Below are 26,934 nucleotides of genomic sequence, written 5' to 3'. Positions count from 1 at the left end.
ATGTTACTAATTTAACAACTGCCATGATTCACTTAACAAACGTGGCAGGAAAAGTCAGAAAACGGGGCAAAACTCACATAACCAATTTTCCACTGAGCAACATGTGGGTCAATTGCGGCCGTAAGGCGAGGACTCTCTGTAATTCGGAGTGAATGTGGGAAGCAAGTTGGAAATGAAAGGGATTTCCAGGCAGGACCACACTGGGGAAACGGCGGGGTCTTCTCAGGGGGAATGAAGCCAAGGCCAGCTATCAAGCGGCGTCCTTGGAGACCCCCACCCCACCCATCTCCGCCTCCGGACTCGAAGCTGCCGACAACTCTAATGGAGAAGCCGGGAAAGTCTCGTCTGCTTGCAGGCAGAGGTTGGAAGAGAAGCCGCCGGGCTGGGCTGGGTTGGTGGTGGGAAGACTCAACTCACCTCGTTAATTTCTTCTTCGTCCTCCTCGCTATCACTCTCCAGCTCCGAATCGGAGTCCTGGCCGTCGCTGCCTTCCTCCTCCTCCTCCTCCTCCACCAGCCGAGACTTTGAAGGCCCCTCCGCCTTCCTGCGTTTTGCCCCAGTGGCCATGCTTCTTTGTGTTGTTTTTTTTCCCGTCTACGCGCATGCGCTCGCGAGCCGGAAACGCGGGCGGCGGGGAAGCGAAAGCAAAGGGGAGAGCCGGTCTGGGAAAGGAGAGGAGCCGTCGAGTCTGGACGTGGTTCGGAGCCGCTGCCTCCTGTGGGAAGGATCCACGAAGTGGGCGGGAGTGGGGAGAAGAGAAGGGGGGCAGCTGCTATTCAACCAATGACAGGCTTGGCAGGCCTAGATAGGGTAGGTAGAGCGCGCGTTCCGGGAACGGAACTTCCCCTCTGTCGGCGTCGGTCTAGGGTGGAGCTTGGCTTCTGCCTTGGTCTCTTAAGGCAGGGGTCTCCAACCTTGCCCACTTTAAGCCTGCCGGACTTCAACTCCCAGAATTCCCCAGCCAGCTTTCATGTATCTTTGCTGGCTGGGGAATTCTGGGAGTTGAAGTCCGCCAGGCTTAAAGTGGGCAAGGTTGGAGACCCCTGTCTTAGGGGGAGACTTCGGATCTCGGTTACAAAAATGTGGGCGACCGCTGGGGGCGGGGGTTGCGTAACCCTTTAATGCAGCCAGGGGCTGTGCCTCTTTGCCTCTCAAATACAGTCAACCTGCTGTAACCAGGTAGTAGTCCTCAACTTAAGAACCACAATTGAGCCCAACATTTATATTGATCAGAAATGTATATTGATCAGAAATTTGTTAAGTGAGTTTGCTCTGTTTTACAATGATTCTTGCCACATTGGTTAAAGTGAATCGCTGCTGTTTCTTAAATTGGTCGGGCGGTTGTTAAGTGAAACTGGTTTCTTCACTTGTCAGAAGGACGCCAAAGGGGGGAATCGCGTGACTCTGCGATGCTGCAACCGTCGTAAACGTGAGTCAGTTGCCAAGCATCCGAATGAAAATCACGTGACCGTAGGGATGCTGTGACAATCATAAGTGTGAAAAATGGTCATAAGTCACTTTTCAGTGCCATTATAACTTTCAACAGTCACTAAATGAACTGTTGTAAGTTGAGGACTACCTGTATGTGTGTGTTTCAATGCATGCATTGCAGTGTACTGCACTGCACTGCGTGCAACATCAATGTCTGGTGTATGATTGGCTTTTGTAGTAGCAACCTCCAATGACTGCAAGTTGTGGCTTTTTCTGTTTTATTATTTATTATGCGTATGACTTGAATTTTGCCCCAAAGGATTGGATTGCTGGGTAGAATACATGTATAAAGGAACAAATGCTTTTTTCATGACATGGAGATCTCAAGTTAACACAAGCTAAGAATATAGTGCCATTGAAGTACACACACACACACACACACACACCCCTCCGAAGAGACAGCAGGAGAGAAATACTGCGTTCAGTAGGAAGGGGAAAAGAGATTTTTAGTCTTTTTTATTTTTCTTTGGGAGAAGGAGAGGAATAAAATACCATTGTATCCTGTTCATTATTTTCTTCTTATCATAGTATTTCCCTAAAGTCAGGAAAAGATCAGCACAATATTATGCTGAAATTATGTTCCAAAGTCATCTTTAAAACATAACCCAGTATTTTGCTTATGGCAAATGGGAGACAAAGTAATCTGATTGATGTAACTGAAGATTATTTTAATTTGGCCTGGTATTACTCCCATATTAGATAAGACAAGTGCTTTAGATATTTCTATTCCTCACCCCATCCACCCCCAGGTTTTATAGGGAAGCTTTTGACCTGATCCTATGTATTCTAATCCTATCTATCCATCCAATTCATCTGCACCTAGTTCCAACCAGATCATACATTTATTCTCCTCTATAATACAGTACCTAATACAATAGATGTATTCTCCATTAAAAGGTGTGTGGGGGGGCGGTGTTTGCTTCTTGGTGATCAATAGGAGTAAAAACATCCCTCAGGATATAATTGGATAAATTTTCCCACCAAGAAGAGGGTGAGGCAATATAAATTGTATAAAACCTGGTACACTGATGATGCTATTTACATACTGTTATGGTTTGATGTAGTGTTACATCTGTACATCTTTCTGGTCTGAGAGCTTAAGAAAAGGGAAGTATACATGCTACTCTAAAAATTATCATTGATATTTTTAAGTACGGCTGCCATAAAGGGTACCACTTGCAATGTGGTTCCTAAGAAAGGTATAGCTTGACAAATGTCTATGGAGATTCTCAGTCATCCAGGTCACGGTTGTCCCAAAGATGCTTTTTCATGAGGCAACTGGACTTTCTGGTTTTTTCTTTGAAGATGTTTCGCCTCTCATCCAAGAAGCTTATTCAGCTCTGACTGGATGGTGGGACAAGAAAGGCCTAAAAATGATAAAGGGGGGAGGAGGGAAGTTGTGGGTCCTTGGACCAGGGGTGAAATCCAGCAGGTTCTGACAGGTTCTGGAGAACCGGTAGTGGAAATTTTGAGTAGTTCGGAGAACCCGCAAATGCCACCTCTGGCTAGCCCCAGAGTGGGGTGGGAATGGTGATTTTGCAATATCCTTCCTAGTGGTGAAATCTGAACCGGTTTACTACCAGTTCGCTGGCTGCGCATATGTAGTGCACACCATGCACCAAATGCGAGGTGCGCATGCGCAATGCACGCCCAAAAGGAGGCATGCGGTAAGTAGAACCGTGCGAGGGGGGTGATCAGCTGTGGCGCGCAATCTTTTTTTTTGCTGCTCAGCTATGATCGTCAGAGGCTTTTTTTTTACCTTTTAAAACCTCTGCCTAAGAGGTTGTTTAAAAAATGCTTCTAAAAGGCTCTGACGATCCCAGCTGAGTTGCCTGATTGTCAGAGCCTTTAAAAGCATTTTTTAAACAACCTCTTCGGCCGAAGAGGTTGTAGAAAAAATGCTTTTTTTTAAAAAAAAAAAACCCTCTGATGATCGTGCGGCTCAGCTGGGCATGGGGGGGGCAGGGATTTTTGCTACCAGTTCTCCAAACCACCTGCCGCCATCGCTACCGGATCGGGCATTCTGGTCCGAACCGAAAGCATTTCTCCCCTGATCCTTCCCCCAGGAGTGGGGAGGGAATAGGGATTTTGCAGTATCCTTCCCCTAGAGTGGGATGGGAATGGTGATTGTGCAGTATCCTTCCCCTGCCATGCCCACCAAGCCACACAACACCCACCAAGCCATGCCCACAGAACCAGTAGTAAAAAAAATTGAATTTCACCACTGCCTTGGATCCACAACTCATTCTTTTGATTTCAACCCATGTTCCTCTCTAACACCATATCTAATAAATATCTACAAAGTCATCACATCCTGGACATAATCTATTTCAACTTTTTTCGTTAGGATGCCACTATAGAGCATTGCATGCCAAAACAACTACGGTAGACACAAAGATTTTTCCCCTTTGCCATCACTCTGCTGAACACTTAATTCTCACAGCACTTCCTCATTTCTCATCTTTTCTCACCAAATGATTCATCAGTTGTTGTTTGTAACTTATGATTAATAATTGTAAACTATGATCTATGATCTATGATCTATTACTTACTGTTTATATATACACTGTGATCTTATGCACTGGAGACAGATTCTATTCCCATTCCCATTCCATTCCAAGAAAGCAAGTTTAAGAAAGCCAGCAATGAAGAACTTGCTGTAATATTGGAAGACACCAAATAAAACACCAAATATCACAAAATGGCAAAATTCAAATAGTCCTCAACTTACAACCACAATTGAGCCCAAAATTTCCTAAGCAAGACAGTTAAGTGAAATTTGCCCCATTTTACAACTTTTCTTGCCACAATTGTTAATTGAATCTCTGCAGTTGTTCACTTAGTAACGTGGTTGTTAAGTGAATCTGGCTTCCCCATTGACTTTGCTTGTCAGGAGATCACAAAAGGTGATCACATGACCCCAGGACACTGCAACCATCATAAATACATGCCAGTTACCAAGCACCCAAATTTTGATCATGTGATCTTGGGGATCTTTCACAATCTTAAGTGTGAAAACCAGTCAGAACTCATGTTTTCCAGTGTTGTCGTAACTTTGAATGATCACTGAATGAATGGCTCTAAGTTGAGGACTACCTGTAGTTATTTCACAAAATGCACTGACGGGATTCAAAGAAGTATACAGAACCAAGCACAAATTAAATACCCTCCCAAACCATATACATAGATAAAAAAGCCCCCGCAAACTATACATTAGCTTAGGGAAGACAAACACACAACATATATCATCCCAAGTAAAGCATCACACTAAACAAGCAAATCAACCTGATGACTAATGCATACATTAACACATTTTTTTGGATCAAATCAATATATTTATTATAACTTTTGATCAGCCTTTATAGTAAAAAAGAAAATCATTTGATACAAGAATTAGTTATTGGGAAAGAGAAAAAAACCAGTAAAACAATATACTGTATCTAATCAAAAAATGTTGTGGAGTTGTATAACTTATTTGACCACCTATATGTGATCCCTTAAAAATCAAGTGGTCCTCATGTTTGGAAATGATGCCCAAGATGTGCTCTTGGGCCTCATAAAAAGGACATGGCAGGAGGACATGAGGAAGTTTTTGTCTCCCTGAATCCACAAGAGCAAAGTCTCTGCAAATAAGGAGTCCCATGAATTCTTCCTGCCATTAATGCTGATGGAAGACCATCAAAGGGCTCTGAAAAGGCTTAACTATATATGCTTAAAGTCAGATTGCGTAGATACCTTTCAGTAGAGGGCTCATGGCTACCTAACAATTGGTGGTAGATTTTGGGGGCATTGGCGATACCATTTTGAGGATCAGTGCCCCTGATTCTCTCTCACACACAAATGATTTCACCTTCTCCAGGGTTAGTTGGCCTAAATATTTAGGAGAGAGGCTGCAAGGCTCTGCTGTACAGAAATGATGCCGATGAGATTGGCAGCTGTCTGACAACAGGAAAGGCCATCCGGCCACATTTTTAGAAAATACCACTACTTTTATTTCGATCTAAATTTAACTTGCTTTAATTGGCTCATTTCAAATGCATGGTTTTAATGTTGATGTGTGTTTTATACTGTAAATTATCCACACATTTGAAAGGCAGATGAGAAGTACACTGTATAAATACCTAGATCTCCGGGGAATTTCTGGTGATTTGAGACTGTTTTCATGCTATGAAAAGAGAACATCCCCTAGGTTTGGCCCCCAGTGCATTAAACAAAATCGATGTCTCTGCTGCTGGATCTTAGGTTATCTGCCAAATACTGCAATATTGCTGTGACAAAGAGCTGTATGTTCACATTTGACTTGGAGTATATCTGAAACCTCTTGGCAGGCATAGCTTATCTCTTTTGTGCAGGACAACACCATTTGGGATGGGCTTGTTTAGGTGTCTACATGCAAATACTGTTAGGGCATTGGAAAATATGTATTATAACAGTGGTTACAGACTCTTCTAACACTCTGGTGGAATGTCCAAAAATTATATATTACAAATGCAAGATACACAGTATACAATTAGAATGCTGCTTATTTGTAAACTAAATTCTATTCGCCACCACTGCAAATTCTTTTCACCTTTTCCTTTCAGGATGCAAAGACATATTGTATCATTTAAAAACAACATGCATTTTGTTAGCCTTATCAGGGTTGATATGCAATTGCAGAGGGTGCACATTAAGTGCGTACTCATCGTGTGACCAACACCGTTTAGTTACTCTTAATTATCCTGTTTCTTGTGACCATTAACCAGTACAACTCTTGTACAGAAAAGAATCCTAATTTAGATTTATTTCCATTTTGTGCTTCCCTGTTACAAGGCATTTCACAAGTAAACAATGAAAGTGTTGCTACTGAAAGATCCAAAGGAAAGTGATGGTGGACCAGATTCTTATATAAAGGTGAGTAACCTAAGAAGAAAATCTCTGCTGGAATTGCATTCCAGCTCATCCAAAATGTAATTCTTCATTTTAGCAGATTAGATAACAGAATTGGATAACAGAATTGAATGATTAAAGAAAAAAAATCCTCCAGCTTTGTCTAGCTCAGATAATATGTTAGTTGTTTGTGCCTCTTTTCAATTGTCTTTTGGAAATAATATTTTACAATTCGTGGTAGCTATGAATTAAGGGATACTGTTGTGACATCAATAAGCCAGAAGTAATTGAATGTGTGGCTCATTTTTATTGTAAAAATGTATTATATCAGCCTCTGTTTTCAACTTCATAGGCATTATTTCCTGAAAATGAAATACATGGCATTTTATCAAATTGATAGACCGTAGGTGAATAATATACAGATTATATTTTAAAGAAGTCTTCTTTGGTTTCTACCAAAGTGTCAAAAAATTGCCTTTTCCTATATAAGCCCTTATAATAATTTATCAGCACTTTATGAAGTAAGACACATATTAACAAGGAATAGATAATGACTGTTTAAGATAAGGGCTGCTAATACCTAATATTTATTTGGCATTCTATTACACTGAAGATTTATTTCTTATACTGCTTTCAAAATTCACTGTTCAGTATTTCAGCAGATAGAAGATCTGTTAGACTATCCCTTGCTCAAGAATAAAGCTAGCTTTCATTATAGTGATCTCCTTCCTTATTTAAATTAGAATGAATGGTAGAAGTGGTGATCGATGCCTTTAATGTCTGACTTTCTTATAATACTTTTGTTCCTACATAAAGGAAATGCAGGGTTTTTTTTATAGAAAATCTTCCACATTTTACATCATATAGACTAACTGTATTAAAATTAATTTTTAATGAAGTAATCTACTACTGAATTCAGCCATTTTTCCACATCACAATGAAAACAGTTCAGAGAAGCTGTTGCCAAAGTCTTATATATATATATTCTTGGAGGGAGGGGGAGTAGGAATGAAATATGCCTTTAGCTATTCTTTTCCAAACCATAGGTTTTTTCCCCCCTGGCATGATGATATTTGTGAAATAATTTTCATGGCTAGTCATGGCTAGATAATATTTCTCTTTATTTTCAGTGCTGTTTATTGATGTTTATATAATTTTTGAATTGTCTTATTACAATACTTTAAAAATTACCAGAAGTACTTGTAAAATGTAAATGCCTATGTTTCTGCTGACATAAAATTTTCCAAAATCCATACTTGGACTGTTCTTTTCTCTAGATCAGCAAAATGACCCAAGCTTTAGAGCATTCCACCACTTTTCCAGAGGCAAGAAATCACAAGAGCAGAGACTTGGGATGAAATACACCTCCAGACTTAGGTTAGGTATTACAGCTGAGGTCAGAGTCAGATAGGTACTTGGGCTGAGGCATTTGTTAGTGAAAATATGTTAGTATCAAACTGCTTCATGGATAAAGAAGATGGTTACTCAACCAGGTCTAATAACATCGGTCAGACAATCTTGTGCAATAGTTAAAGCTCACAGGTTCTTGATTAGTCAAAAAACAAAATGTAAAAATACTGCAATGTTTATATTGTCAACTTGCAAAGCTTTCCAGACCAGCTTTCAAGTTGCCATAAGTAGGAGGGGGGAGAACTGACGGAGCTGCTTGGCTGCCCCAACTGAAAATACATTCCACACATGCCTTTCTCCAGATTGTATCCTAGGTTACCGGAGTAAGCAGGAGGGGTGGGGTTTTTACAGCCTGCAGCGTGGTCATGACATGACCAGGGAGGAGGGGGGAGACAGGGTCATGGGGCCTGCAAATTACGTAGGGTCAGAGCTGACTCGATTTGAGTAATTGCCGGAATGTTGCTCCTAATAAATGATTGGATTTCTTTTGAAACTTGGCTTGAGGCTCATGAATTAATTAGGGCATCTTTTGGAAACTTCACATATATTATATTCTCATCTTTTCTCATCTTCTCATCTTTCCTGCTATCTTCTCCTATTGGTTTCTTATGATTTATATCAATTATTGTTTGTAACTTATGATTAATGATTGTAACTATGATTATGACTTATTACTTGATGTTTATATGTGTGAGCTTATGCACCAGAGCAAAATTCCTTGTGTTTCTGAACACACATGGCCAATAAAGAATTCTATTCTATTCTATTCTATTCTATTCTATTCTATTCTATTCTATTCTATTCTATTCTATTCTATTCTATTCTCCATAATTTTAGGTGTTTCAATGGATAATGGGCAATAATTCAATTGGGATTCTTTTTTTCCATAAAAATCTGTACTTCTTTTTTAAAGGAATTTGGTTCACATGGACTCAAAGCAACTTTAATTCCAGTTTTAACATTTGAATTTATTTCTCATCAAACTCTCTCTGAAAAAGTAAGTTTTGAATTTTATTTCTAGTCATATCCCATGCTATTGAAACTATGCATTTACTTTTCCTTTCATTCTGTTTATTTGGTTAGCAATTTAAATGTTGATGTTATAAACCCTATTGAGGACAGAACACTTATAGTAAGTCAAGTATGACTGTAGTTGTGTGAATTGTAATAGATAAGCAAAAATGTCTGATTCCTAACAGTTTGGTAATAACAAATTCTTCTATCCTAATATGATAATCAAGTATTAAGAGAACACTGTAATGGATTTTAAGAATATAAGAATAACCTTGCTAATCCAGGCCAAAACCTCTTAACCCAGTATTCTGAGCATATGATATTGTATCATATATATTCAGAAAACTCACAAACGTTTTTTACTGTTGCTTTATACGAACTGATGTTTAATGCTTGTAGCAGTAAATATAATTGTACATGTTGATGGCTGCATTAGGTCCATCGTTCACCAATGTGTATTGTCACTCATGTTTTAAAATCATTTAGTGGCTTGCATCTTTCATAGCAGCAAATTCTATTCTTTGCATGAAGAATGACTCCCTTTTTATTGGTGCTCTGCAATTAACTTTAATGTTCTAATATTCTGAGAGAGGGGTAATTACTATCATGGAGTTGAAGTACTGTGACCACATCTAATTTTGGTGGTCAGAACAAATTATAAACCTAAGAACGTCTTAATTTGAAATTTATTTATTCATTCAATCTATATGTCTGCCCACTCGTCTACATCTCTGGGTAGCTCACATTTATTAAAAAACAGCAATCAGATTGAAAACAATTTTAAAAGGTTATAGCATATGCATTGAATTTCATTTAGTATATTTATTTTATGTTAATTTGGAAGTTTCTCCCGCTGGTTATAAAGAGCAAGTTGCTTCCAACTTATATTAGTATAAATTTGCATTCTAAATCTCTGAAACAAGCTTACCATCAAGACCATCGAAAGTGAGGGTTGAGGAGGAAGAGAATGAAACTAGACTAAAATAGTTTATAATTGGGATATTTTAACTTACAATACAACAATGAGCACCATGTTCAGCATTTCTGAAGTGAGGACAAAACTTTAAATACAGGTAGTCTTCGACTTAATGACATTTCATTTAGCAACCATTTATAGTTACAACAGAACTTTTTTTACTTTACTTTATTTTGAATTTATATACCGCCCTACTCCCGAAGGACTCAGGGCAGTGAACAGCCAAAAGATAAAACACACATAATACAAAATTTAAAAAACAGTGTAAAAGCACATTAAATAATTTGGCCCATACAAATTAAATTCAAACATTGCTATCTGATTTATCTATTTTGCTTCTTCGTTTCCTTATCTGTCCATAAGCATTTCAATTCAAAGTCAATACTTCCACGCTTAAAACTCTGCATATCCTTTTTAATTCTATTATAAAGTCTGTTTCCAGTAAAACATCAGCTTCTCCACTTCTGTTCTTGCGCCAAGCCTTTTGTTGCTGCGCCAGTTAGTTAAAAGTTTATTAGTCATTGTATTTCTTCTTTCTTTGTAAAGCCATTAAACGACAGAATAGGAATCTCCAAAGTTCAAAAAATCATAGTTCTTTTCAAAGTAATCCACAATATGTAACAAGTCAAATAGGTTCTTTTCAGGAAAAAACAAGTTTCCGCAATCAACACTTTCACTTAGTCACAGCTTCAATCGCCATTTTGAAACATTTATGGAACAATCTGTTTGATCTCTTTGTCTGGCTTTTAGAGATGGCAACTCCTTAATTATCACTTTTCTCTTTTCAAATTCATTTCGGTTTTAACAAGGTTCAAATATCCAGCTCTATTTAGTTAATAAGCAGTTCATTCCAATCAATCAGTGGTGAAATAAAGTTCTTAAAGGGTCTTTAACTTCTTTCCTTATTTTACAAAATCTTCAAGCCCCTCAGATCTTCAGCCGCTAGGTAAGGCTGGGGATCTTATTTGTAAATATCCTTATTTACACGTTGTTTCTCGCCTGGGTTGGTGTCACTCACCTGGCTCCAAAGCACATTGTCCTTTCTTCCTTCCTACTGCACTTTGCTTGTCCCAATTTGTCGCAATCTTGAGGCAACCGCCATCTGACTTAGAGGGTTGCCTCCGGCCTCCAAGGAACTTGCCCGTTCCTCTCGGCCGCCCAAGAAGTCCCTCTCTTTTCCCCCTGTCCCTTCAGGACAGAGTAGGTCCGCAGACCTGTCAGTGGCGGTTAGCCAGTTGGGGTTTTGGCGAGGATCATCAGCCCCACCATTTCCCTGACTGCATTGCCGTGATGCCAAACCGGAAGCATGGCTCTTCTCCATTTTCAACGGCAACCTGTTTCAATGACCTTGATTCCCACAAGAAAGCATTTTGTTTTGACTGGAGCTTGACTATCTACTTCCCCCCTCCCTTTCCCCTTTCTGGCTTCGTGGCAACTATGAGGCAGTACAAGATGGCTTCATCCAGGTTCGCTTCAGAATTGACACTCAGATTGACACAATAAACTTTTCAAGATTTGATATAATGGGATCCTATTATTTCTTAAAATGGCAAATTTTAGTGCTTTTACATGTATTGAGATTTTGATGAAAATAATACTGAAACTAACACTTTGCTTTTTAAGATTTCTTGATGGTGAATATTCTGTTAATATTTTACTTATTTTTTTTTTCTCTCTTCAACAAATAGCTTTTTCATCCTGATCAATACCGTGGACTAATTTTTACCAGTCCAAGAGCAGTAGAAGCTGTTAAATTATTCCTAATGGATAGTTGTAAAAAAGAAGGTGAGCGTAATGTTGTTTGCATGGTTTTACTTTAGTGGATTATTTGAATCCACCTATTGTGGTTTGTCACCAATGCTTATGGCTTAAATAGCATGAAATGTGAAAGATGCATTGTTTCATTTTTAGCTTGGAAGAACTATCTAAGAGAAAAATGGAATACTAAACCTGTTTATGTGGTAGGGAAAGCTACTGCTGGATTAGGTAAGACATCTTTTTACATTCATATAAAAACATTTAAGACAAGTATACATCATGCCTTTTAACAGATAAACTCTATTTTGGCTGCAGGACAAAAAGTTAAAACAAGATTAGCAAATCTATTGTCTTACTCTTTGCTCCTTAATCCTCTCTGGCAGATCAAGGATTCAGTCAGTTTATCTAAAACTCTAGGGCAGCAATCCAGGGCTGGAGTCTCCCAGAAGGAAATATTGCTGGGTATTTTAGGGACAGTCACTTTCCCTTAATCTAGGATACTTTACAAGGCTGCTCTTATGGGGATCAAATGGAAGTCACATTGAGCTCTTGAAAGAAAGGTGGGGTTTAGATCTAACAAATAAGTAAGGCATCAAAGTGGTCAGACTGCTCATATAAGTATGAGCAGTCTGACCATTTGATGCCTTACTTATTTGTCAGGATGTATTAGAGGAGAAAATACATTGTTATGTATGAAGTACATGTCCCCAGTATTAGACATATAGAAACTACTTTACAATTATTCTAGCATTAGAAAATGATTTTTGGACATTTATTCACCTGATGTTGTCAGATTCCCAGGATTGAGGGAGTGCATTTGAGAAGACAAATGACAGTGCAGTTTAGTTTGCATGGAAGAAGAGAGTTGAGACAGTTTCTTCCCTAGTTCCCAGAGTACATGCTTTTATGGGGCAAGTAGTCTGCTTTCGTTTGGCAAGATTGTTGCCTATAGGTGAGGAACAATAAAGGAAGTTGCTTAGAAAAGTGGAACATTTGATTGGTGTTTTTTGTTTGTTCGTCCTTGCTAAACATTGTTAATAAACTTCACACTAGGCAGTTTAATCTGATTGCTGCATTTTGAGTTTCAGCATTGGCATTCTATACTAAAAGACAAAACAGTTTCTGTTTTTAAAGGCAAGGCAAGTAAAAAATTATTGTCTGTCTGAAATTTCAGCTTTAAAAATACATTGAATATATCCACTCCTTAAAAGCCCTCAAATATTTCCCCCCTTCAATTCCACTGAAGCTATGGCTATTTGTGTGCATGAAATATTTAACTCAGCCTGACTTTAAGTATCATCTGAAAATGTTCTCTTTTGTAGCAATATAATCTCATATTTTCATTGTCTTCCTAGATTGTAAACCTGCTATGGTTTTTGTAATGATTGTACTCTACAGAGAGGCTAAGTTACTACAAAAATAATATTAGGAACCAAATAGATGAGGCAGCAGCCATGTTTTTCAGCAAAGTATAATGCTAACATATTTTTATTCATACTACATGTAAAAAAAGTAATCTTTTGCCTAATTACAGTGATCTGGTTACCAGAATTAGGATAACAACTAATGTGATTTAACCATGTTGCTACACAATTTTCTTATGCCTCCATAGTTGATCAAGTCTCTGGATTGCATATGATAATTTAAAAACAAAATTCTACCTTTAAACGATTGTAAAATAAGCCTTCATTTTCTTTACTGCTTTATCTTGTCTCCTCCTCTTCCTCCTCCTCTTCCTCTTCCTTCAGTAACTGAAATAGGTCTCAAACCACAAGGAGAAGATTGTGGAAATGCTGAAAAACTAGCGGGATTCATTTGCTCCCGTAAGTGGAAACATAAGTTTCAATGACAGGTGTATGACTTTATCATCTTCAATATGTATTTGTTACAATGATCTAATTTTATGATCTACATAAAATACACAATGTTTTCTCCCCTGGGTAACAATGAAAGCAGTTCCAAAAACTTCTCATTATACTTGAAATATGTATCAAGAGCAATAGCAAAAAATAGCATCCTGTGGCATTTCATAACAGAAATATAAATGCTAAAATGTAGTGTTAGTTTGGAGCGGGGAAGCCTGCTTCTTCATAGAATTAAAGTGTCAAACCTCGGCCTGGGGTTTGCCATATCTGGGGGGAGGGACCGCAGCACAGGAGGTGGGTGGTGGGAAGACCGTCTGTCAAACCCTGAAGCTGCAAGCGGCCAAGTGGCAAGCAACATGAAGCCGACAAACAGCTGATCCAGGCCAATGCAAGCTGGCCGACGATCAATTGATCATGATTGCCTGCAAGCCGGCCAACAGGCTGTTGATCGACTGCCGGCGGCCCGACGATAAGCTGATTGGGCCTGCTGGGTGGTTGGCTGCTCTGGAAGTGGAAGGGCATGGCTCCAGCCTTCAAAAGGTGCTGGGAGGCAGAGGCTCCTAACGCAAACTTTAGTCCTTATTTTTAGTCCTTATTTTTCAGACTCACTGTGTGCCGAAAATCCACCTTAACAAACGTCTTGGAACTTTAAGTGTGTGGTGTCCTGATTGTGGGTTAGGTCTGGAAGTCTGGAGGTCTCTAATCTTCTCTTGACAAAACATTTGCAAGAAAGAGAAGTCCTGTAGTCTATTTGCTGTTGGATGCTGTAGCATGATTTTCTCCTATTTTGCTAAGAGAGGGATTAGTTTCTTTTTGTCTATGGCAAAAATAACTTTTTAGACCATATGTCACCTTTGGCATTTTGAGGGCATGTCAGTTAAAGCACTTCCCAAAATGGCTGTTATGGGGGTGTTATTTATGTAATAACCAACACAGTGGGTATTGGCCAGTGTCAGAGCAACCATTTACCAGAAGTAATCCTGTCTTGTTATTTTCCTTGCTAGCCTTTCTGATTTCCTATAACACTTTCTACAACTCTTGAGATGTCTTTTTCTTTTTACCGAGCCAATCTACTTTCATACAATGCATGAGCTATAGTCACTGATTATTTTGTTTTTTTAAAAAAAAACTTCTATTGGCTCTGCAGCTGTACTAAGCATGTGGATATATTGTGTAAGTTAAGGTTAAAGCTGGGTGCCTCATTTTACAGCATGCCAATTCCTCCTTTAATTTTTATTTCAATTTCTCCTAAAATTTTTATGAAAACACAAGAACTACATGTTAATTAAAACAAAGGTATTTGATAGTAGAAAATTTAAAATACATCATTCATACAGCACTTTAGTTCTACAATTGTTTGAATATATAAAGACTTAAGACTTAAATTATCTCACTGAGTTGCATTGGGCCAAAATAGAATTATATTAGTTTGGATCCAGGACAGTTGCTGTTATTCAAGTAGCTTTGTCTTTGGTATTGACTTTGGCTGATCTATTGTGCTAAAAAGGTTAGTTGCTCCCTTAATTAAATAGGTAGCATCAATATTTGTCTTTTTCCCAAGATAAACCTTGCAGGTTTTTTACAATGTTAATGCCACACATAGGTGGTTATACAGAAAGAAAACATTATACGATCTGCCCTTGTTAAATTGTCTACTGCTATCAAAATGTTATTCTTTTGTTCTAAACCAATTTAAAAGGATTAACTTTTCTTCTCAGGAATCACATTGGCTTAAGCCTTCAGAAGCAGCGATGTTAATGTATTTTCCTTTTATCTCTGCATTTTGCCTCAGGTTTTTTTTTTTTTTTTTTGGCTTCATGTTACTGACATCTCTGTGGTGCCTAATAAAACATAAGGTTATTCTGATGAAAATGATTAGATCTTAATAAGGTCCATCCATTGATTATTCAATTTTGTTCAATTAGGAATCTTCAAAGGCAAAATTATTTTATAATGTTTAAAGTAAGTATCTCAACCATTTTTTAAAATAGGTCTGGTAAGCAAAAGGATACAAATCTGACAGAAATATCTACATCTCTGAATTGGAGACACTGTTTGCTCTTACGAAGCAAGTGATGCTTTAGGATGCTAATAAAAAGGCAGGTTTTAACAAAATCAAAAGGTCTTTACTTGTCTTTAAATCCCCTACAATTATAAGGGCACCACAAGCAAATGAGACATGATAATTGCACTCTTGCTGGAGATACAGAACACCACTGGGATGGGACCAGCCCATATTGGAAATTACCAGTTGATGTTCACATCCAAGCCTTGTTCATATCAGTCTGTGAGGTCACCTGACTGCATTTCAGGCGCTTGGCAACACAGTCATATTTATGGCCATTTTCAGGGTCCTGTGGTCATGTGACTATGTTTTATAACAGTTTTGTTGAAAATCAGTTACTTCCGATATTCAGCAAAACCGCACCATACTGAAGTTGGGAACTGCAGTGGGTTTGCTTAGTGACAATGGCATTCATTTTTTCACCACACTGTTGACTTAACAATCCCCATTTAAAAAGGTCAGTCACATGACTGACTCAATTTACAATGGTCACGACATAACGACCACAATGTGCAGGCTAGAACCTAATAAAAACAAAGTATTCCATTTCCTCTCCTTACAATGTTCATGGGTGTGCTTAGGCCTCCTTTGGGTTGACTCCCAAAGTTTTCCCCCCTAAAGATGTCTGCTGACATCTCTCATTTTTGTCTAGCTGATGCCATTTTTGGCTATGTGAGGATCAAAAAAATGAAAAAAAAAAGAATTTCCTTTTTATATAGCAGATAAACTGCACCAAACGTTGCCAATCTTTTGCCCCTATCTGCCTTATTCATTCATTCATTCATTCATTCATTCATTCATTCATTCATTCATTCATTCATTCTATAGCTGCCCAACTCAATCAAATGATTCTTTTCAGGATATCTTCAGTACCTCTTACATTTCATTCTTCCTTCCAAATTTTCTGTTCCAACTATTACCATAAAATAATCCATGGGCCTAATTTTATCTTTCATTTTTCTTTCCTAAATGTTTATTTGTACTGAAACTAAGTTTGCACTTCGGGGAAAAACCCCTCACTGCTATCTGCTGTCTTTACATGAGTGGCACCATTCTGGCTGCAAAGTGTTGGCATGTATATCTGAATATCCAAAACACAAGAATTAATGATGATAGCTGCTACCTGCAATCTAGCCATTTTTAATGTTCCTAAGCCTGTAGGTATGGTTTGTGTGAATATTAAAATTAATGAGAAAATGTTAGGAAAAACTGTCATGGAAGTGAATAAGCAAAGAACTATTTTTCTTTTTTTAAAAAAAATCCCTCTTCGCTAATCTTCAAACAGTATTTGTTTCAGCAGAACTAGTAATTACAGGAATATCATCTTGAAAGATGAGAAAGTGATAGATATAATTCCAATTAACAGTCTGTCCTAAGGTTAAAAAGGATGTTGGCTGCAGTCAATAACAACAGAAACACCAATTAGAATTGGGAGCTCTTTTCAAAGCAAACTGTTCCTTCCTGTAACTATCCTGACCTTTCCTTTTGTGTAGAAGACAAATTTATCTTGCTGAATTGAGTCTTTAACTTTCTACATCTGTGCCTATATGTGAAGTCTGAAGAATGCCAAATGGCAGAATGGGAGGAGAAAATGTATTAAAATGTTTGGAAGCATTGTGCTCCTAGCTCTGTTGAATAGCACAAGAATAGCAAGGCAATTAATCTTTTTGCCAGATCTTTTTAGGCAAATATCTATAACTCGGCAATGGATTCCTTTTTAATTTACATGCTAAATAGCTTCTATCTATGGGATGTGTGTTTAGTTTTAAGCATTAAATGTTTTGAGCCATTGTAGGCATACAAGTCAAATACATTGCAGTTCTTACAGTGTTTTAGAGTGGCCATTTTAAAGCATTGCTTTGTGCTGCTTGTGCTTAAAATGCCATTCTGAATTAAATCCCTTTTTATTTCTTAAACAGGGGAGCCATCCAATTCATTGCCTCTTCTTTTTCCATGTGGTGCTCTGAAAAGGGAAACACTTCCAACAATGCTCAAGGACAAAGGTTTGATATAAAACATACTTTTGAGCAGTAGTTTTCTACTCCAAGAAGCTCAGAGGGAGTAAGATGATGATTGTTAAACTAACCCAACTCGCCACACATTGTTATTGTTGTGGGGAAGGTAGTAAGGAGCTTAGGTATGTTTGCCACCTTGAGTTATTTATAGAAAATAATAAAGGTGGGATTAAAAAAATAATAAATTATAGACCTCGAAGAGTTGGAAAAAGTTTTACAATATGCAATATTCCATGGTGCAGGAATTAAAATTGAAACTTCTCCCTACAGATGGCTCTCTAAACTCTGCTTGCATAGATCTAGTTAAGGGAATTCACTATCTCCCTCAGTGATTAGTTCTGCTACCTCATTTTTACTCTCAGGCTTCTTAATATTTTTTTTTTCAGAATCTGCCTTTCTGTAACATAAGATTATTATCTGATATTCTAGATCAGGGTTGTCAAACTGGCGGCCTGTGGCCTGGATGTGTCACATGTTGACCATGCCCATCCCAGGTTTAGCGAAGGAGAAAAAAGTCATAATACATCACGTGATGACAACATGACGTCACCAGTTTGACACCTGTGTTCTAGTTTCTGGGCTGCTAGATAACAATTTTTTCTGTATGATGGTCCCTGTAGGTATTTAGAAAGTACTGTCATATTCTCCTCTGTCTTCTTTTTCAAGGCTGAGCTATCCATTGTCCTGTTTCTTTATAATAATCCTTTGGTCATTGACATTGTCTTTCTCCGCACCTATTCCAGATTTTCTGAAACTTCATAAAAATGTGGAGGCCAGTAGTATCAATAGAGTGAAAGCAGAGGAATTGGCCACTCTGGACCCCATAAGCACAGAGAAGCCTGATGGGGCCTTAAGTCAGTCTTGTCAGAATGATCTTCTACACTGCTGCAATTAACATTATCTAAAGCTTGGAAATTGCCTAATTACCTTGACTTTCATATACTTGATTTCAACTCCATTTTAAAAAAATACTATATCTTCTAGTCACAATGTCTGTTCTGGGCGGATCTTAAAAAACTACACTAAGTATCCAAGTGTGCAGTGGATGGGACTCTTGTGAGCCTGCTAAAATGCAGCTGAGCTCTAGAATGTTCTAACAATGTCTGGAATAACAATATGTGTGATTCATAGATGCCACTAGAACTACAGTTAGAGATGAGCAACTGTTGTTCTCCATTTCTCGTTCTATGTAATGAACTGATCTGCTTACAGACAAGACATAGCTATGGTTTGTATATTACTGTGCAATCTAATCTCAGTAATGTCACCTCACTCCAATGAAAGTGCAATGAAAAAAACTAAACAAAGCCCCAATTGTTTAAAACATGTGAAATAACATCTTGACTCAGAAGATCTTATAAGACTGACATGTCTTCTAGGAAACTTAAGAGTCACCCAGCAAATGGGCAACTATATACATTAAATAAATAAGTTCAGAATGCAGTTCATTGTAGAATAAATGCTGAAAAACTCATGTTCAATCCTTAGCATCTCCACATAGAGGTGGAAGAAAATCCTGCCAGATACCTTGAGGAGCTTGTATCAGTAAGGTCAAAAAATCCTGGCTAGGAACAAAGCCTGGAATTTTTTTCTTTGTTCTTCTTTTTTTTGGAGTTTGTATTTTAACTTTGGAAATAAAATAAAAAATTAATGCAAAAAAAAATTAATTCCTGGCTAGGATAGACCAATGCTCCGAACTGAACTATGATACTTTCCCAAGTTCCTATGCAAAAAATATAAGGAGTATCCTTTTTCCAAAAAGCTTCTATTCACCTGGCCAGCATAGGGAGACAGTATTTGCTAAGGGACTTCATCTGTTGGGAGGTACATAGAAGTGGGCCTGAGGGCAGGCATTCTCTCTGAGGGCTGCCTCTTTGGAAATAACAACGCCCCCCCTCATACAGATTTCTGGAAGCTGGCAAGGACTTGGCTGGAAATTCACTGATTGGTGCCATTTTAATTTAATGTTACTATAATGTTATTAATTTATCTTACCGTATTTTCCGGCGTATAAGACGACTTTTTAACCCAGGAAAATCATCTCAAAAGTCGGGGGTCGTCTTATACGCCGGGTACCCGAATCTGAGTTGCTGGCGCTGACTGATGACACTTTGGGAGCGCCGGCAACATTGAGGGGAAGCTGTACTCTGAATTAGTTCCAACCTACAAGAGGTGCCAGGCAGTGCGCGGCCCACGAGAAAGGAACGCGTCCCCACTCTACCCCGGAATTCGGGTCACCTTCCTTCCTTTCCCAGCAGTCCACGGTGAAAGCGGCGGCGCGGTCGACCTGGGCCAGCGCCTTGCACACCTGGCTCTGCGTCTCCATTATGAGAAGCTCCATGCGACTTCGCATGTCTCCGCCCCAGTCGCGCAGCTCTCGCAATCCGCTCACCGGAGGAGCCATGAAGTGCTCACACCGCCTTGCCAGATCTTCCTCGTCCTCCTTTCCCCACGGCTTTTCCCGTTGTAATTGCTGCTGCTGCTGCCGCCGAGGCTGCTCCTTCATCTCCGCCCACCGCACCAGACCCAGCCCGGCCAGCACCGCCGTGGCTCCCGCAGTCCAAGAAGATCGGCACCTGGGCTCGCAGGCGAAGGGTGGGAGTGCGCAGCGATCGACGCTGATCGCAGCCACCCACCATCGCCCCAACGGGAAGAACCGCCCGGCAGCGATTCCAAGGAGCCCGAAGCGAACATCCTGGAGCAGCACGGGCTGGCCCAGAGGCTTAAACCCTGGGAGCCCAGATGCCGAACCCCGCACAGCAGAAAAGACATGACAGCCGGTGCCCAGTTCCTTCTGCAGCCATCCGGATCAGCGTCCGGGCTCGCAGGCAAAGGGTGGGAGTGCGCAGCGCATTTTCCTGGCTTGGCGCCGATCCGGACGGCTGCAGAACGAACTGGGCACCGGCTGTCATGTCTTTTCTGCTGTGCGGGGTTCGGCACCTATGCTCCCGGGGTTTAAGCCTCCGGGCCAGCCCGTGCTGCTCCAGGATGTTAGCTTCAGGCTCCTTGGAATCGCTGCTGGGTGGTTCTTCCCGTTGGGGCGATGGTGGGTGGCTGCGAGCCTGGAAGAGGTGGTGAAATGCAGAGCAATACCTCGTGGGGAAGGAGTCCGCCGTGGCTCCCGCAGTCCAAGCGACGCCGATCGCTGCCACCCACCATCGCCCCAACGGGAAGAACTGCCCGGCAGCGATTCCAAGGAGCCCGAAGTGAACATCCTGGAGCAGCACGGGCTGGCCCAGAGGCTTAAACCCCGGGAGCCCAGGTGCCGAACCCCGCACAGCAGAAAAGACATGACAGCCGGTGCCCAGTTCGTTCTGCAGCCGTCCGGATCAGCGTCCGGGCTCGCAGGCAAAGGGTGGGAGTGCGCAGCGCATTTTCCTGGCTTGCTTACCTTAGCTCAGTGGTTGGGGGGGTCAAACAACCCTTTCACAGGGGTTTTGCAGGTGGTGCAATACAGAAAAACGAGCGCAGCCCTCGCCATCCGGAATGAATGGTGCTGTTGTGGCGGTGGGGGAGGGGGCGGCAGAAGCGGGAAGAAGCGGTGTTTGCGATGGCTGGAAGCTGTGGGAGTGAAGCACAACTTTCATTTGTATGGCAGCAGCATTCCGCCTTGGTATATTTGTGTCAGGAGTGGCGCAAGGCAGCCTTTGTTTCCTGCTGCCTGGGACTCAGAGTGGTAAATGGCGTCTGATCCGGAGAGCTGCTGGATTTTGCTCTCTAATCCGGATGCCAAATCGGCCCCCTGCAAACTCTCGTCTCTCGAGGAGCGCTCCCTGAAGCGGGGCTGGAAACTTTGGTTGGACTGCTTGAGAGGAGAGCTTGCAGGGGGGCGATCTGATGTCTGCAATGGAGAGCGGCATCCGGCTTTTTCTCTCCGCTGTAAGAGCGCTGTAAGAGTGGCAGCCCTCATCTCCTAATGCTTGGGACTGCAAAATCCAGCTGCTCCCTGGACCAGTCACCATTTACCGCTCCGAGTCCCAAACATTAGGAGATGAGGGCTGCCGTTCTTACAGCGCTCTTACAGCGGAGAGAAAAAGCCGGATGCCGCTCTCCATTGCAGACACCAGATCGCCCCCCTGCAAGCTCTCCTCTCAAGCAGTCCAACCAAAGTTTCCAGCCCCGCTTCAGGGAGCGCTCCTCGAGAGACGAGAGTTTGCAGGGGGCCGATTTGGCATCCGGATTAGAGAGCAAAATCCAGCAGCTCTCCGGATCAGACGCTATTTACCGCTCTGAGTCCCAAGCAGCAGGAAACAAAGGCTGCCTTGCGCCGCAAATATAGCAAGGCAGAATCCTGATGCTGCACTTTCAGCAGACAGATGAGGGCTGCCTTGGCCATCGGCTGGCGCAAATATACCAAGGCGAATGCTCATGCCGCACAAGTTCAAGTAGTGCTTCGCTCCCACACTTCTTCCGGCCCTCAGTCTCTCAGGGAGATGCTTGACTTCCTCTCAGCCCCAAGACACTGGCTGGCCCATGAGATGAGAGAGAGAGAGAATGAGAGAGAAAGAGAGAATCAGAATAAGACAGAGAGAGAAAGAGACAAAGAATGAAAGAGAGAGAAAGACAGAATGAAAGAGAATGAGAGAAAGAGACAGAGAGAATCAGAGAGAGAGAGTGAGAGAGAGAGAATGAGAGACAGAGAAAGAGACAGAATCAAAGAGAACCAAAGAATCAGAGAGAGAATGAGAGAGAGGGAGAGAAAATGAAAGAGAATCAGAGTGAGAGAATCAGAATGAGAGGGAGAGAGTGGGGAGAGAGAGAAAGAGGGGGAGAGAGAAAGAGAATGAGAGAGAAAGAGAAAGAGCGGGAGGGAGAAAGAGAAAGGGGGACAGAGAGAAAGAGAGAATGAGAGAGAGTGGGGGGGGAGAGAAAGAGAGTGGGAGAAAGAGAGAGAGAAAGGGGGGAGAAAGAGAATGAGAGAGAAAGAGTGGGAGAGAGAGAGAAAGAATGAGAAAGAGGGGAGAGAAAGGGAAAGAGTGGGGGAAAGAAAGAATGAGAAAGAGAGGGGGAGAGAGAAAGAATGAGAGAGGGGGAGAGAGAAAGAGAGAATGAGAAAGAGTGGGAGAGAAAGAAAGAGAGGGAGAGAGAGAGAAAGCGAAAATGAGAGAGAGAGAAAGAGAGAATGAGAGAGAAAGAGTGGGAGACAGAGAGAGAGAGAGACAGAGAGGATGGAGAGTGCCTGAAGGACCCCATCCCGTACTGGGAGTCCAGGTGCTTCAGCAAGCGGGGCACTGGATTCGTATTAGTGGTCTGCGAAATTTAAAATTATGAAGTTGGTGGTCCCTGAAGTCCAAAAGGTTGGGGACCCCTGGCCTAAGACCATCGGAAAACAAATATTTTTGATGGTTTTAGGAATAACTTTATCGTTGGGGGTCACCACAACATGAGGAACTGTATTAAAGGGTCGCGGCATTAGGAAGGTTGAGAACCACTGCCTTAGCTGCTTGCCTTGCTTCGCTTGCCTGAATCCATTCCATCAGCAAGCAACTCCCTGCCTACAACCAAGCAGGCAGGGAGTTGTGGACTTCAACTCCCAGAATTCCTCAGCCAGCAAAACAAAGCTGGCTGAGGAATTGTGGGAGTTGAAGTCTACAAGTCTTAAAGTTGCCAAGGTGGGAGACCCCTGTTCTATTGGGTACGTAAGTTTTTTTCCCCTTTGGGATCTTTAAAAAAAAATAGTTAATTGGGTTTTTTTTAAGTTCTTTTTTAGACCTAGCCATTTAAAGTTTAGGAAGTTTTAAATTTAGCTTTCATATAAAAATAAAATAAAATAAAATAAAATAATATTTGTGCAGCTTTCTGAGATTTAGTGTGTTTCTGTAGTGTTTCACTCTAACTACACAAACACACAAAATCTCACAAAGCTGTATGTGGAATTTTGTGTGTGTAAAGTGTGAAAGTTGGGTTTTGGGGCTTTTTGTGGCTGTGTGAAGTTCCTGCTTGTTGCAGGGGCCATTTTGGGTCTAGCACAGCTACTTTTACATTGTGGATGAGCCAGTTGTGTTGTGTTGTGTTGTGTTGTGTGTGTGTAAAGCGTGAAAGTTGTTTTTTGGGGCTTTTTGGGGCTGTGTGAGGTTCCTGCTTGTTTCAGGGGCCATTTTGGGTCTAGCACAGCTGCTTTTACATTGTGGGTGAGCCAGTTGATGTTTTTTTAATTTTTATTTGGTGTGCGTTGGAAGAGGGATAGTCTTATACGGCGAGTATAGCCCAAACCCTATATTTTAACAGGAAAAGTAGGGGGTCGTCTTATACGCCCAGTCGTCTTATACGCCGGAAAATACGGTATATTATTATTATAATTGATGTATTCGTATTACTATAGGACAGCCAGGGAGAATAGGGGTTTGGGTGTTAAGTAGGAGCAGGGAGACCAGAGTTCTAATCCACTTTCAGTCATAGAAGATACCTGAATAATTTTGGGCCAGTTACTCTTTTTGTAGCCATCCAACCACATAGGTTAGTGGTTTTTTTTGGGGGGGGGGAGAGAGAAGGGAGCATGATGTAAGTCGTCATGAATTCTTGAAAAATGGATACACATAAGATCAAATAAATAAAATTTACTGTAAGTGCTTTGAGTTTGTTGATTGAGATGGGGATAAATCCAATAAACAACCCTTAGTAATAGCCCTGACAGCGCTTATATTATTTTTGAAGTGTACTTGTCACTCAAACACTTAAGAGAAAGCTGTCAAAGATGAACCACTTTTTATGTTTGCTAATCAAGTTCCTTTGGCATAACGAATACGCCAATTGCTTCATTATTTTTAAAATGATGGCAGTGATCTTGAAAACAAGTTTTTATGGTCATATTTGAGATGACATTCACTTGTGTTTTCTCTGTCACCCCCTACACATAATTAATCTTGCACAGATGCCTGTTTTCACAACATTGACAAGTAAAACATTGAATTATGGCCAGCTTATTAATTCTTTTAAGGACAACACAAAAAATGGAAGAAAGTTAATAGCGTGCCATTTATATCAATATGTATGACACCGGAAAGGAGTATTGGTCTGTCATCTCACTCCTATAATGCTCAGTTAATTGGTTTTATCCTTTTTTAAATAGCAGAGGAAAGCCTAAATAGGCTTTATGACTACCATCTGCTGGCAATAAACTAATCACGGTGGTGGTCTAAATCTAGTTGTTCTAAAACAAAAACAAATTCTCCAGATCCATCAAACTGTGTCACATTTCTTCCTATCTTGGAAACATCCAGTCAGTGAAAAATCTGTGATATATCCTCACAAAATTATACATTAGAAAATATTCCTTTGTTCTATAGTTAGGATTCTTCCACATACACAATCAGTTGCTTGAGGTGCAGAGCATGGAGTAGAGAACGTTCTGTAGAGTAGACTGTATATACTTTATACCTCATCAGAATTCAGTATATACAGTATGTAATTTGGTTTACTGGTAAAATGGTTTAACTACGAAATTATTCCTTTGTTTCAATAATTCTATTCCTCTTTTCAAATCTTACTTTTTTTTTTACTTCCAAAAGACAGAAATCCTTCTGTCTGATGTTTTATTGTGTTCAAATACTGTATAATCTGGAATTTCAACAGAACTTTTCATCCATAAGCATAATTCAACTTAATTTAAAAAAAAAAACAGTTTTCATTAACCAAATACCTTGTTCATTTAAGAAGTTACTTTTGATCAATAGTAATCCAGATTTTGAATCAGGCATGACTGCTTCCTTTAGAAGCACATTTTTATCCAGCTAAAGTTAATATTATTGCTGCCTGTTTAGTGGATAATTTTGGAATTATGGAAATGTGGCTTGTTCAAGGGCCTTCCACATCTATCTTTTCGAGTATTTTCACATAATGAATTGTCACATAATCTGTAGGTAGAAATACTTCCAAACTAATGGCATTTTATTATTGCTAAAATGCTTTCATTATCTATTCTGAGACAGATTGTCCAGTCATTACATTTTATTATGTGATTTGAATTTCTCTGTTTCTTTCAAGGATGATATATTAATGAGACTTTACCTTTATCTGGTACCTTTAGAAAGAATACATTTTGAATTTGGTTAGAATTAGCATTTTCTTCTCTTCTATGAGCAATTTCTTTGCCCAACTATTCTTAAATCCTTTTACAAATCTGTGTAATTTGTATTATACATATGTCATAGGATTTTTATTCTGTTTTGATCATATCCCTTGATAGTGTTCTGGTAACATCTTTTCATAAAGATTAAATGGCCACATAGTGTCTTAAATTATTCAGAATTTGTATACTGTCTGTGACAATACACCTCTAAAGTATTGATAAGAATTTTGCTTTCATGATCAGCTGGCTTTGTCTGCATTTTAGGTAGACGAAAAGAATGAATTTTGGTTTAAATATATTTCCATTCATGTTTGAATTGAAAACAATTTAATAAACTTAAATCACAACTAAGTTTCATTGTTCGTATTGCAGATATTATGTTGGAATCTGTTACTGTTTATCAAACCAGTCAACATCCCGACCTCCAGGAATCCTTGACGAATTACTTCTCACAAGAGGTATTTTGTTTTCTGAGTCAGAAGTTACTGATTTCCATTTATTTATCTGGTACAGTTACCACTGGGCAGAGGTTAGATTAAGCAAATGCCTTGGAGATATTTTGCCCAGCTACTGAGGGAGAATTCCTATGGCATTCTGGTAACCATTATATGACAACATTCACAGTTCACACATTAAACATGCGGAATGTGCTTCCCAGCTTCAAAGTGGCCATTCTTTGATCTGGTAGTAGAGTGGTTTTGCTAAACAAAATACAATGCTATTTCCATTGCAATCATGTGCCTAGATTAGGAATGAAGGTGACTTTTAACTTCTGAAGCAACTTTTTAAAGAGTCATAAAAGTCTATGAGTATTGGAAAATACCCCCTCTCAATATTTTTATTTGGACAGGGTGTTCCTGCTAGTGTTATTTTCTTCAGTCCTTCTGGTGTCAAATATTGTCTGAAGCAAATTTTGAAGTTGTCAGGTGATTTTATTTCCCAAATTAAGGTAAGTTTTACACCAGAATTTGATACATAGTATTTTATAGCTGCTACAGAATTGATCTGAAAGCCATAAATTCATTGAACACATTTTTTTAATCAGGCTTGAGGGCCAAAGCAGCAAGCATATCTCTACTGCATTTTATCTTGCTTTTTTCCATCACTTCTCTGTTTTATTTTAAGTTTAATTATTGTTCTATATCCATAAAGATATAAATAAATCCTATAACATGGCTCTCTTTTCAGTTTGCTGCTATAGGTCCAACAACAGCTGAAGCACTTCTAACTGAAGGAATCTTAGTAAGCTGTACAGCCAGTCGCCCTACCCCCCAGGATCTTGCTGTTGAACTTAAAAAATGTCTGTAGCTGTAATACATTTGAAAACTCTATGATTGAAATTATGTAATTTGCAGTAATATCTAAAATTAAAATATCTAAAATTAAAAATACCTTCTTTACTA

At 39.9% G+C, this 26,934-nt stretch overlaps 2 protein-coding genes across 4 annotated transcripts in view; one reads left to right on the top strand and one right to left on the bottom strand.

The window, feature by feature from the left end:
• BCCIP (BRCA2 and CDKN1A interacting protein) overlaps positions 1-741 on the bottom strand; it is a 10,735-nt gene extending 9,994 nt beyond the window's left edge. The window contains exon 1 of the mRNA XM_034436435.3: positions 418-741. Coding sequence (XP_034292326.2) covers positions 418-567 — 150 coding nt within the window. The 5' untranslated portion in view covers positions 568-741. The remainder of the gene's footprint in view (positions 1-417) is intronic.
• On the top strand, positions 672-26,934 carry UROS (uroporphyrinogen III synthase). 3 transcript variants are annotated; one of them, XM_034436436.3, is made up of 10 exons: positions 672-810; positions 6,304-6,384; positions 8,684-8,767; positions 11,449-11,545; positions 11,672-11,746; positions 13,267-13,341; positions 17,368-17,451; positions 25,904-25,989; positions 26,382-26,480; positions 26,720-26,934. In XM_034436436.3, exons 2-10 carry the CDS (start codon positions 6,322-6,324, stop codon positions 26,837-26,839), a joined length of 783 nt encoding a protein of 260 aa, XP_034292327.1. In that variant the 5' UTR covers positions 672-810; positions 6,304-6,321; the 3' UTR covers positions 26,840-26,934. The 3 variants fall into 3 exon arrangements, with proteins under 3 accessions (XP_034292327.1, XP_034292329.1, XP_034292328.1); XM_034436437.3 differs by lacking the exon at positions 672-810 and adding an exon at positions 831-1,179; XM_034436438.3 differs by lacking the exon at positions 17,368-17,451.

This window comes from Pantherophis guttatus, chromosome 6 (assembly GCF_059756535.1).
Source record: "Pantherophis guttatus breed Tessera chromosome 6, ASM5975653v1, whole genome shotgun sequence".
In the NCBI taxonomy this organism is placed as follows: domain Eukaryota; kingdom Metazoa; phylum Chordata; class Lepidosauria; order Squamata; family Colubridae; genus Pantherophis; species Pantherophis guttatus.
The sequence above is the reverse complement of the archived record's forward strand: the minus strand, read 5'-3'. Positions and strand labels throughout refer to the sequence as shown.